The sequence below is a fragment of the Gracilinanus agilis genome, chromosome 1 (genome assembly GCF_016433145.1).
Source record: "Gracilinanus agilis isolate LMUSP501 chromosome 1, AgileGrace, whole genome shotgun sequence".
NCBI classification, from domain to species: Eukaryota; Metazoa; Chordata; class Mammalia; order Didelphimorphia; family Didelphidae; genus Gracilinanus; species Gracilinanus agilis.
Window position 1 is genome coordinate 336,153,315 of NC_058130.1, and position 13,346 is coordinate 336,166,660.

At 31.3% G+C, this 13,346-nt stretch overlaps 1 protein-coding gene across 1 annotated transcript in view; it reads left to right on the forward strand.

The window, feature by feature from the left end:
• The window catches only part of FCHO2 (FCH and mu domain containing endocytic adaptor 2), a 145,586-nt gene that overhangs the window by 105,359 nt on the left and 26,881 nt on the right, over positions 1–13,346 (forward strand). The window contains exons 15-17 of the mRNA XM_044663019.1: positions 576–600; positions 7,107–7,149; positions 9,975–10,055. Of these exons, the coding sequence (XP_044518954.1) occupies positions 576–600; positions 7,107–7,149; positions 9,975–10,055 (149 nt within the window). The remainder of the gene's footprint in view (positions 1–575; positions 601–7,106; positions 7,150–9,974; positions 10,056–13,346) is intronic.

Below are 13,346 nucleotides of genomic sequence, written 5' to 3' on the forward strand. Positions count from 1 at the left end.
GGAGGTCCTGGGTTCAAATCCGGCCTCAAACACTTCCCAGCTGTGTGACCCTGGGCAAGTCACTTGACCCCCATTGCCCACCCTTACCACTCTTCCACCAAGGAGCCAATACATAGAAGTTAAGGGTTTAAAAAAACAAAAAAACAAAAAAACAAAAAAAGCAAATGGGTGGCTCAGTGGATTGAGAGGTAGGCCTAGAGATGGGAAGTCTTAGGTTCAAATCTGGGGACAGACGCTTACTACCTGTATGACCCTGGGCAAGTCACTTAACCCCCATTGCCTAGCCCTTACCACTCTTCTGCCTTAGAACCAATACATAGCATTGATTCTAAGACAGAAGGTAAGGGTTTTTTAAAAAAAATGATCTTAAATTTGTTTTGCTTTAATGTTTTGAAGGAGCTCTACTTCCTATATTCAAAAGTACCTGACAGTTTAGTATTTATTTAATGCTAAATTAATTTAATTTAATTTAATTTAGTGGTTTGGAGTATCAGTATAATATCTGCAGTTTTTTCATACATAATTTTAATAAAAGTTTGTTATGATTCTCATTTAGTTTTGCATTTCTGTTTCAGGTACAAATGAACAGGAATTCATCTAGTAAGTGTCAGATTTTAATTAAAGGATATTTTGTGTCTGCTACTATGTTTTATCAGGCAAATTGTTTAATTGCTTCAATCCTGGGCAGCAGTAGTAACAAAAGGACTTTCCTCATCATCTGACTTGAGGGCAGAACAGAGGGGCTATTCTCAGTTCTTATAAACTATCAGAATTTTCAGCTTCAACTGAGGCAACAAGGACAAAGAAAAGTTTTTAAGTAGCAAGTGAGTAAAAATGAAATTTTTATAGATTGCTTATTAGCTATAAAATAGGAGAACTATAAAATTTTGTTTTCCACAGTTTGGGCCTAAATTTTACTTCAGAATCATCCTTAGTCTCTTTCGAAGTTAAATGATACACTTCATTTACTTTTTGAAAGTCCATTGAAAAAACATTTTTTAAATGTTTCCTCTTTTGCAAAGTACTATACTTTTCTAGCAAATGCTTCAGTTGAAGTGCTTCCCTATAATCCCATTTCCATTTTATGAGTGAGAACTTTAAATAAATTAAGTGCTCTTTAACAAATTTGTTTGAGGTTCACTTCTATTAACTGCAGTAATGTAGAAAAGGTATTATACAACTAGAAGGTAGAAATACTTTAATAAATGTAAATTGTAGAACTAAATAATTCTAGATGATAGAATAATCTTCTTAAAATCAGAATTAAGAACTTGTACTATTGGTGAAAAAATAAGAGGGAAAAGCTTCGGAACACAAAGGCAGATAAAGAAAAGTTTTTAATATTGGTGACTACAAAATATACAATCATTGTAATTTATTTGGTTATTTCTACCTTGAGCCAAAACTCTTCAAAACAAAAAGAGATACTTATTTGTATTAAGCTTGAAGGGCCTTAGTGGAAGATTAGAAGACATAAATATAGATAGGTGGACATATTTATTAAAAAGATGAGATTGGTATCCCCATTGCCCTTATATCATTGTTAAAAGTTAAAACTCACAAACTTTTAATTAGAAAAATAACTGACATAATCTACTCTAGATTTGCTTTTTTCATTCATTTTGTTCTATATTATTTTTAGCACTAATGGCCTTTCTTATTTTTAAAGGCAATATTTTTGATGCCTTTTAATTTTTAAATGTATGCCTTTTGTCCCAAACACATTGAGCCTTCTACTTTAATAAAGATTTTAATTGAAAGAAGTCAGAAACATCAACATAATTAATATACTTCTAACAGTATATGAACTATACTATAGTTTTAAGAAATTTCATAACATCCTAACACCTGTATTTCTTTTCTGTTAGGCACGATTTTGCTAAGATCCTAATTCCTGTATGTTATTGATTACGCAATGAAAAATCTTTTTCCTTTCATGACCAACTAATAGGATTGTTCCTGAATTGTGTATAATTAACTAATCTATAAAAATTTTCATACCATATGCAAGGAATCAATACATAAACACAAAGCATTGAAAGACTACACTTGAAAAAGATAAAGAATGTTATCACATGAACTCAATTTCTGCATTTACTCGAAGAGAAGATAGTACATCTGAAAGTCTTTTATGACTGAAATATGTGGGTTTTTCTCTGTTTGAGAAGAGAGAAAGGTAGAGACAGAGAAAGATAATATGCTTTCTTCCCTCTTGTCAAGGGAATTAGAAGTTCTCCAATACCACTACTCAAAGATTTTTCCCTCCAAATCAACTGAACTCCATCTCTCATTTCAGGGATTCCCTGAAACAAGAATGGGGGAGGAATTACATTTTTAAGTTTACTGAAGTCATATGTTTTAGTAATTATTAACCATGCATCTGAAAATAGTTAAGTATTAATATATTTAAGAAAAATATATATTAAAATTTTGTGACCTTTTGCTAATACTATGAAAATCATTGCTAAGTGGGTTCCTTTAATCAAAATAGATTTCTAAGAAGAGAATTCTTATTTTCACAATATTTTAGAAGATTTGTAAAAGCATTGCTAGGTAAAATTTGTGCCATTTAAGAGTTTTGGGTGATCTTTACACAAATTCTTTTTTTACCAGCAGAGTATATATTTTTGAGGGGTTTTATAAAATTTATTTTATTTTTATATAGTTTATTGAATAATAATTTGTAATAAGGAATACTCAGCCTATTACATATTTGAAAGGATATTATAGCTATTTGCCTCTCTACTTGTATAGTTTGAGTAATCACGATTACATCAAATATTTCTTTATAAAGAATATTTTTATTAATACCTTTCATCTTTTATGTCACCTTCCTTTCCTAATGTGCTTTCCCTATCCAGCAAACCATCTTTGCTAACAAAAAGGAAAAAAAGTTCAGCAAAACCAAACATTTCTTTCCAAGTTTTTCTTACAAGTAAACAAAATGTTGATGAATAATCAGGCTTGGAATTTTGTTATGGTTATTGAAGTTATATTGTTATTTAAAATATTTTTACACCATTGCCATCTCCTACCCTATTTTGAACCCTCCCTTGTAATCATAAAAACAGAGGTAAGCAAAGTCAGCCAGAACCACAATCAATGGCTCAGATGGAAACTGGCTACTTACTGCCCTTTATTATTTTCATTTACATTACCAGTCATCTAAAGTATTTCCTCAAATCAGATCAATTCTCTACAAGTCCTTTTTGGGTGAAATCCTAATATATGGTTGGTGAGAGGGAAGGTATTACATTTTAAAGTCTGTTGGCCTACATTTACATTATGATAATTGTTTATTTTTCACCATATTGGTTCATATAGGTTTTTCTATACTTTTCAGAATTCTTCATATTCATAGTTTATTAGAGTATTATTCTGTTATATATTATATATACATATAATATTCTATTATATTCGTAGTATCACAGTTTATTCAACCATTCTTTAATCAGTTATCACCTACTTTTTTCAAGATTTTTTTTCTTTCTGATATTAAAAAATTCTGATTATTAACGTTCTAGTATAAAAACAAGACTGTACATTTTACCTCTTTGGAGAAGAAGTTCAGAATGAAATTGATGGCTCTAAGGATACAAACAGTTTAGTGATTTAAAAAAAGTTTTTTTGAATTAAATAAAAATTTGAGTTCCAAATTCTCCTTCCTTCCTGCCCCCTTCTCTCCCTCCCCCATTGAGAAGGCCAGCAATTTATAGGTTATACAGGTGCAAATGACTTTTCTTGAATAATTCATGATTGTTTCATAGAAAAGTTGGATCAAATCACAGCTTTTAACAACAGTGTGTTAATGATACCTGTAATCCCAAAGACCCTCCAACAGAGTTGCTTTAATTTGTATTCCTCTTATTATTAATAATTTGAAACAGTCTTTTGTATAGTTGTTACTATTTTACAATCCTTTTTTTTTGGTCTGGATTGTTGAGAAGTTCTTCTATCCCCAAAGTAACTTCTCACTTAGATATGACAGTACCTGAAATTTATTCATTTTACATGAGCTTAGCTCTTTCAAAACACACAGCTACATGGGAGAGTGATAAACCATTACACTGTTATACATGACTAGCATCATAGTATTAATGTTCTCTGCCCACCCTCTTTAATATAGGTATGGCAAAAAAAGGACTTGAGGTTGTTCTGAGGTAGGAGTGTGTGTGTGTAGGTGAAATGAGAAGTGTGTTTAAGATACATTTCAGGGGCAGCTGGGTAGCTCAGTGGATTGAGAGTCAGGCCTACAGATGGGAGGTCTTAGGTTCAAAACTGGACTCAGACACTTCCCAGCTGTATGACCCTGGGCAAGTCACTTAACCCCCATTGCCTAGCCCTTCTCACTCCTCTGCCTTGGAACCAATACACAGTCACAGTATTGATTCCAAGATGGAAGGTAAGGGTTTAAAAAAAAAAAAAGATACATTTCACTTACATTACAGTTCTTTTTGAGACCTGTCTGGATTCCTTTCATAGGCTAATCTTTAAAGTCCTTCTGAAATCTTGCTCATGTCATATCCTGTAGCATTTACTAAGTTTTCAATTCTCTCCCATTTTTATAAATACCTTTAATTGTTACATCATATCAATTTGTGAATATACTCCTTGCTTTCCCTCAATCTTCCTCATAACAAAGAATAAAAAGAAAAAGAAAAGCATTTCAGCAGAATTAATCAATCCCATATGATAGGAAATATAATATCACACATGCATAGTCTTTCACATCTGCAATGAAAGGAGAAGGTTCATTTCTCAGTTCTTCACTGAGGGCAACCTTGGTCATTATAATTATACAGGAATATGTTTATTTTTATCCTTTAAAATCACATAGTTGTAGATACAGTATATAGTGTTGCATCAGTTCATGTTTTTCCATGTTTCTTTGAATTCTTCAGATTCCTCATTTCTTTTATCACACTAATATTCCATTATATCATTAATTGTTAACAAAGCATTATTTTAAATCCATAAGACATAGTTAATGACTATAGCCTGTATCCAGGTATATTGTATTTGAAGGCATATATTCCTAAAAGGAATGCTATATTATTGTAATAACCAAGACACATTTTAATGTAGTGAAATGAAACATTGACTTTGGATCACTGGCTCTGCTGTTTACCTTGGGTAAATCTCCTGGCCCATATAGGACCCAATGTCCCTATCTGTTAAACAGGGAAAAGTGAGATTGGACTAGATGATTTCTAATGCCTCTTTCAGCTCTCATAATGTCATATTATTCCTTATTTAAAAATTATTATAATTTAAAGCTTTGCTAAATGAGGGATGTCTTTTCTGGCAAGAAGATATAAAGAGTAGAATCTTGGCCTTTTCCAAAAGTTAAATCTCTCTTAACCTCAAATAATGCATCTGTAACTCTAATTTTAACAGAAATTAAGTGGTTATGAATTTTTTCTATTAAATAAAATTCAACTTTATATTATTCATTGTATATAAAAGGACATTGGTGTCTTGCATGGCTTCAAGATATGTCAAATTTATCATATTTTGGCTTTATAAGTTTTAACTAGTGGCTATGACATATTAAACATTTTCTGTTACAAACATTTGTGTTATAAATAGCCATTTATTGTTGAATTATTTCTTCTTTCTAAAACTCAGTAAATTTTCTGAATACTTTAAGGGACCCTTTTGGGTACAAAGAATATGACTGTCTTTTATTAATAAAAAAATGTTTTTATTCATCATTTTTTCCCCTATTTTCTCATAGATTTCTCATAGATTAGGTTTCAACTAGCAATAATTGTGCCTTGGTCAAAACTCATTGGCTATGATACTCCTACAGTGCAAACTTTCTCATAGATTAGGAACAATAAAATTTATATTTTTTTGTATTTCTTTACAAATTTAAAAATGAATCTTATTAAAAGAATTTAGAATTCAATTTAATTTATTGGCTTTTGACAGAATTATATATTTGGAACATTCCACTAGAGGGCACAGGAAAGCTCTTGTGTTTGTTGGGTCTTATGTAAATCCAAGGAAGATTTTTGATGAACTTGATAAGAATATTGAGACTATTCAGTTGAAATTCCTTCTCCTTTTCCCTAATTTTACCAGATACTACTAAAAATGTGGCAGTTAATAAAACACATAATTTTACATAGCTATTTCATGCTGCCAAGAAAAGACACCCTCCTCTCCTGCAAAACCAAACTTTTTTTTTTTTTTTGAGAATTCAGGAATAATTTTGGAATTGAAACATCATCTTAATTTATTTTAAGTTATTTTAAATAGCAGCTACAACAATTTTGCTTGAATTTAGTACCACTTGATTCAGTTATTAATTAAGGCCAGGAAGAATCTTAGAGAAACTCATTGAGGGAATTTAACATTATATTACTATTACAACAAACAGTTCATAAATCTAGAATTGGAAACATGGTTCAAGACTAGAATCTAAGTTTCTTCTATCTTTAATCCTTTTTGACCCCAAATAATTATAGTACCTTTTAACCTGAAAAATGCTTGTTACATTGAAAAATAATTTCCTTTCTTAAATGAAGACATATATGTGTACACACACACACCATGCTGTTAGATTTAGTTAGATTTCCAGTTAGATTTAGGGTTAGATATTAACTAAAAAGGAATTAAATTAATTTTTCATAGTGACAACATCATAGCCAACGAAGTTTATCCAAGGCTCAATTATTACTAAATAAACACTAAAATGAATGAAACTTATTATGCAAAATTTCGCTTGTAATTTCTTACATCCTAACCCCCTGAGCCATATTAAAGGAATTTAACTTTAGTGAATATTGTAACTGAGTGGAAGTAAATAATGCCCTAAAAGCAATAGAAAAGTTTTTTGGCAGAAACTCATCTTTTGCTTCCTAAGCATTCCTCAGGTCCTACACCTTGCAGAAAATATATAGAAATCTTCATTTTCCTTTTGTTTCATAATTTTTCAGATTGTATTTATGTGTTGTGGTTTTAGAATTTGTAAGTCTTTGTGCATGCAATATCATTCTTCTCTGCATGTTTGTATTTTGTATTTTTGTTCTCATGCCATTGACTGATTTTGTTACTCAAATGATAAAATTTTTGTCATACTATTTTAATTTTTTAATTAGGTGAAGAGTTAACAAAATCAAAACTTTCTGCTCCACCCAATGAGTAAGTTCATTATTTACAACTTATATTTTACATTTTGTATCACTTTTTTTTAACATTATATTCTTTTTCGTAGAAAGTTCTTTTCAAAAATAGCTATCTTTGACAATCCAGTTGAATTGCTTTCTTTCCTAATTGTTGGCTCTCAGTCATCTTTTTTCACTTAAATTTAAGAGAAAAAAACTCTTAACATGGGGTTTTATGTTGCTATGATTTTGTTATTCTTTCTGACTATTTAAAATTATTTCAGATTTTAAGAGAACACAAAATTATTTTAGCCCATCTGGAGTTTTGGCTACTTCCATATAAATAGAAGACCATAAATTAATATATAAATTAACCTTTTAATTGATTTCACTCACAAAAACTAATTTCTCTTGTTATTTTTATACAAAAGACCATGTAATCTCATGAATCTGAGGAAAAGACAATGAGGGCATAGTGTGAATTTCAACTTAGCAGAAAATTTCAGGCAACATATGTATTGAAAATCAGTTCTATTTTCTCCTGAAAACATAATTACAAATTATGTCTGGAGCCCCTTTCCTTATCTATCACTAGATGTATAATTTCTTTGCCCTTATTTCTCCTGCAAAGAGAATTAATGGGTTGATCAGTTTGAATGTGTTGGCATACTCATAGGTATGAGTTATATAACAATGTATCTACATTATATTGTTTTTTAAAAAACTTATTTTGAGGAATTATAAAATTTTAATATGTTTAATCAAACTAGAATGTGTTTTATTGTCAAAGTTGTAGTAAAAGTTTTTCTGCAAATTTCAAGGGCAAATTTCAAATCTTAAGTAGTTCTTTAAAGAGAGATAGTATACAGTCTGATTGATATCATTTCAGCAGAAGTCATGATGTTTTGTGCTTTTGATCTATATCAATTAATCCCCCCTTCCCATTCATCACCTTTCTTAAGAACCCTGTCTTGTGACTTCAAATGTATGAACAAGTATAACCTTCTAAAATCTTCCATGTTTTGACATCAGTTAAATTAAAAAAAAAAAAATTCCAGCTTTATTTGAGATTCTGCTAGCTCCCAGTTTACTGCTAACATTAAGTAGCCTTTTCCTTGGCAATGTCCTTTTTGAGTGGTTCCATGAAAGGTTTCTTTTCCGTAAATTTAAATTGGGCCATGGCTAAATTTGGAAGGGAAATGGATGAATTTCAAGTCATTCTTCTCCAGAGTGCAACATTTAGTCTATCTCAGCAAGAACTTTCATGGATCAAGAACATGCTTCTTGGTCAACACACAATCTTTCATCATAATAAAGTCACTGGTTATTTTCCATAGTAGACAGAGTCCTCCTAGCGGTTTAATGCTCTTGTCAGAAAGGTCATTCTTAATCAGAAATGCATTTTTTTGGCTCAGTTTACCATCTTTGATTTGGTAGCCCTGACCAATTTTGTAGATCCTCCATGTTTATCTCAGCTGTAGTAGTGGTAGCCCTTCTAACCACCCTGGGCAAAAGAGAAGGCCATATGGGCAGGGTGCTAAACTCCAATAGAGGTTGCTTAGTGCAGAACCTGGTGGATTTTATGGGACAGTTTTTTTGCATGCCATAGTTAGTGATGCCTTTGCAACAGCCTTTGGCCACTTCACTGACATTAGTCACCACAGTCTGCCCAGAGCTTGGAAGAGTCATCTTTGGGGCAGTGCTTCACCCTTTCCCTGGTCCTGCCTCACTTCCAAGGCAGAAAACCTACAGGCTCATGCCTGAGAGCAGAGAACATCCAGTGAGATATGTTGCTACTGTGGCTGCTGAAGAGAGCTTGGGAGAGAGAAATTCATTAAAAAAAAAAAAAAATCTTGTGCTCTATCAAAATGTTTGATACAGCTAAGAAACAAGATTTTCGTGGCTCTGCAACCTACAATTAAATATGAAACCTGCAAATCACTTGATGCCAGCCCTTTTTTTCTCTTGAAAATGATTATACTTATTCCTGACCTACTAACCTAACCGTACAGGATGGTTACAAAGATGAATGAGATAATTATAAATTAGCTCTTTAAAGAAGGCAAATAGTACTGTTAAAAATAATAATTTTAGGGGGCAGCTGGGTGGCTCAGTGGATTGAGAGCCAGGCCTATAGACGGGAGGTACTAGGTTCAAATCTGACCTTAGACACTTTCCTAGCTATGTGACCCTGGGCAAGTCACTTGACCCCCATTGCCTATCCCTTACCACTCTTCTGCCTTGGAGCCAATACACAGTATTGACCTCAAGACGGAAGGTAAGGGTTTAAAAAAATAATAATAATTTCAAAATATGTTGTCTTAATTTGATTTTAAAAGTTTGTCTCCCCAGTGTCAAATCCTTAGCCTCTTATTCCTCCTAAGGATTGCTAATTTTTTGAACCAAATACCTTGACATGCATGGGGCAGACATACCATTGCTATTTACAATATGCTTAAAGTAGTTGCAGACCTTTTAATGAGTTGTGTTTTGAAGATGACGTGTTGCTTCCTTCCGGGAATAAATATTTTTACCTTGAAATCACTTTACTTGAAAGAAGATATCACTGATTTTCTTCTGTTATCTGATCCTTAACCCTAAAAGGAAAATGACTATGCAAAATAAGTTTCTCAGCTGATACAAAAGAAGACAATCTAAACTAAATATTAAAAAAATCAGAATAAATAACTTTACAGTTAAATGTTCCTTATTGATTTATTTGTGGACATTTTAAGTTTACAACATTGTTTACAAATAGGGGGCTATTTTAAACATAACATATATGAAACATAAGATTTTGTTTTAATTAGATACCTTTGATCATTTGCATGTAATTTATTTGGTTTTGGATTGTTATGTTAGGAAAGGGAACAGTGACTTACTTGCATGGGACCCATTGTTTGGACCATCTCTTGATGCCTCTAACTCAACATCAGTGATATCAGGTAAAAAACAAATTTTTAATAAGAAATTACAATAGTTAATTATATTTTGAGTTAAATAATTCAGCAGTATTTATTTGCATGTAGCTATTTATAATTTCATTTAATTTTAATTTAGTAATAAGGATGATACTGTTACTTGAATATTATTGGAAATTGTTTTAAAAATATCTAAGTAAAAAAGTCTAAATTGTTGACAGAAATTATTATTATTCATTTTCAAATGGATTTAGTGTTTATTAGCAATATTTCTATGACTTTAATAACTAAAGGTTATTTGATTTAATAAATTAACATTATTTTAATGTATTGGGGGAATATAAAAAGAAGTATAAAGATATGTGTGATACAGTATTTGATTAATTGGCAAATAAATGTTGTCAATATATGCTATCACTTCTCAGTGAAGGAAATGCTAAGAACTGTATTAGTTAAATCTGGAAAGATTTCATAGATAAGAAGGAATTTTGAACACAATGTAAATATTGAAGAAAATCTGTTAAAGAAGTTCAGAGGAATTATGCTTGAGAAAAAAATTTCCTCAGAGTAGTATCATAGATGCTAAAATGTGTGGATGATTATACTGCCATATTTGCAAATACTTGAACTATTAATTTTACTTTCCATAATACATGTTAAAATATGAACTATATTTGTATCATTTAGCTGTATGTATGTATTTATAGCCTACATGTTGATTCTGCATTATCCTTTTTAGAAGGGAAGAATACCAACATTTTAATATATTCTGGCAAATCCTACCCATGAAAATTTTAAAAATTTATTTCTATAGTTCATGGATATTTATGTATTATTGTGCTAAAGGAAAACATGAAATTACTTGAGAAAAAGTTTAATTTCATTGGTGGAGTGGTTCTATAAAGGATGCAATTTTGAAAAAATAATTTTAATTACTCTTCAGTCAAGGTGAAAAGAGATCATTTTATTTATGAAATTTAAAGCTTGCCAAAAATTATAACTACTTTTTATAATTTTGGCAGTAATAAAATAGAATTATCTTTGTGGTTTTTTTTTTTTAATTCTCTTTCACCAATTACCAAAATCAGGCAGATATTCACAACCTATGTAGAACATCTTATTGGGACTATTTACAAAATTTTCATTTATTGATATGAACTTCCAGAATGGTTATTATTTAGAATTATAAAAAAAAAGCCAAAACATGTTAACACATGTTTTGCCTTTAATAATGAAATGGGTATCGGTATTTCTAATCAGTCACTCTTATTCTCTAAATGATTAAAAAAAAATCATATAATAGAGTGCAAGATTTAGACGTAGGTTCTAGTTTGAATTTTGTTGATGTGACTAGGAAAATTTCTTACTCTTCCTGGGCTTCAGTTTCCTTATTTGTAAAATTGGACTTGGACTTCATGATCTTTAAGAACTTTTCTAGCTCTACAATTATGATTTAAAGTTGCAGAAGAGTTTTAAGTAACTTCAGTCCTAACAATTTTGAAGGATGACAAGTAGATGATTCTTGAGGAACATACAGTGTTAAAATTCATTGAGCAATAATTACAAGTTTACGAGGTTACTTTTCAATATTTGAAGTAGTTTAATTACTGAAAATTATTTTCTCTTATATGTTTCTTAACTCAAGTAACTTTGTTAATTCACCAACCTAGTTGAATACATAAATTGGATTGTTGTTTTGAAGTGTTTGGAGAAAAAAGTTGGAAAAGATCATTTACATAGGAGTATCCACGATTTATTTTCAAAGTCTTGCTTTGTTTGGTGTTTTTTGTTTGTTTTAGTAAAAACAAACAAACAACCCTTACCTTCTTAGAATCAGCACTTATGTATTGGTTCCTAGGCAAAAGAGCAGTAAGGATGAGGCAAATAGGGGTGGTGTTAAGGCCCAGAGTCACACAGCAGGAAGTATCTGAGGCCATATTTAAACCCAGACCTCCTGTCTCTAGGCCTGACTTTCAACCTACTGAATCACCTAGTTACCCTCTGTTTTAGTAAAAATTTTAAGCAAGGTTGTTTCTTTTGAATGGAGAGATTTCTAAATGGGTTTCATAGTGTGCATATTGGTATCTTTTTATTAATTGTTCACTTAGAAATCACAAAATCCCCTAGTAAAAATATCTTTATAAGTCTATATTTTGTTTAATGCTCTTTTCTTTTTAGAATGATTTATGCCTTTCCCTACCTCAAAGTGTTTTTTCTTTCTCTTGCCTCCTATCTAAAGAGTATTTCACCTTTACCCCAGGTAAAACTTTTTTATCTAATAATTGCTCGATAAAAATTTATCTGAAATATTTATCAAAAAAAATTCTGATTTGTTCAGAGTTCTTCATTATTCATGAAAGAAACTATTCCTCCAGTATTATTCGTATAATAGCATTAGAACACATCGTGTGCTAAAAGATATTAAGATGACTTGACATCTTATTATGTTAAACTATCATTTAAATCTACCTTTGAAATAAAAATAAATCATTTACCAAGTTATATTACATTATCCTAAGATTGTACTGCATGGTTTCTATCACAGAACTTTAAAGAATTGGCAAAATTTGTCTTAGTCTCTTTCTACTTTTTCTATTCTATATTTACTCTTTTCCCTAAACCCAACACCTCATGCTATCTATTCTGGTACCCCACCCAGACTTTCCCACCTAGCAGTATTACATACCTTACCACTGTCTCCTCTGCCTTTCAAGCCCATTCATTGGTCTGACTTTAGTTGTCAGAAGTAAAATGGTGTGTCCAACATCACTCTAACATACTAGGTACTATTAATTTCTCTTAAACCCCAAAGGAATAAATATCTTATGGCATGATAGCAGGCATAGTCATGGAATCATAGAATTGGAATTTAGAGCTAGAAGGGACCTTAGAGGCCACTTAGTTGAATTCCCTCATTTTCCACTTGGGAAAACTGAGTCCCCTTAGAGTTGAAATGATTTGCCCAAGTCTAGGTGGAGAAGATATTTCTGGGCAGAGGTTTCTCCATCCTACCTGCCCTGGTTAAGGAGCCATACAAAACTATAAGCCACAGGTCATATTCTGGCAGAGTGGATAGAATACCAGCCCTGGAGTCAGGAAAACTCATCTTCTGAGTTAAGATTTGACCTTGAGTTCAAACTTGATACTTATTAGCTGGGAGATCCTGGGCAAGTCACTTATCTCTTTTTGCTTTTCAGTTTCCTCATCTGTAAAATGAACTGGAGAAGCAAATGACAAACTACTTCAGCATCTTTGTTAAAAAAAAAACATAATTTCTGTTGAGGTTTATTTAAAACTCAAGAGAATATGGTGT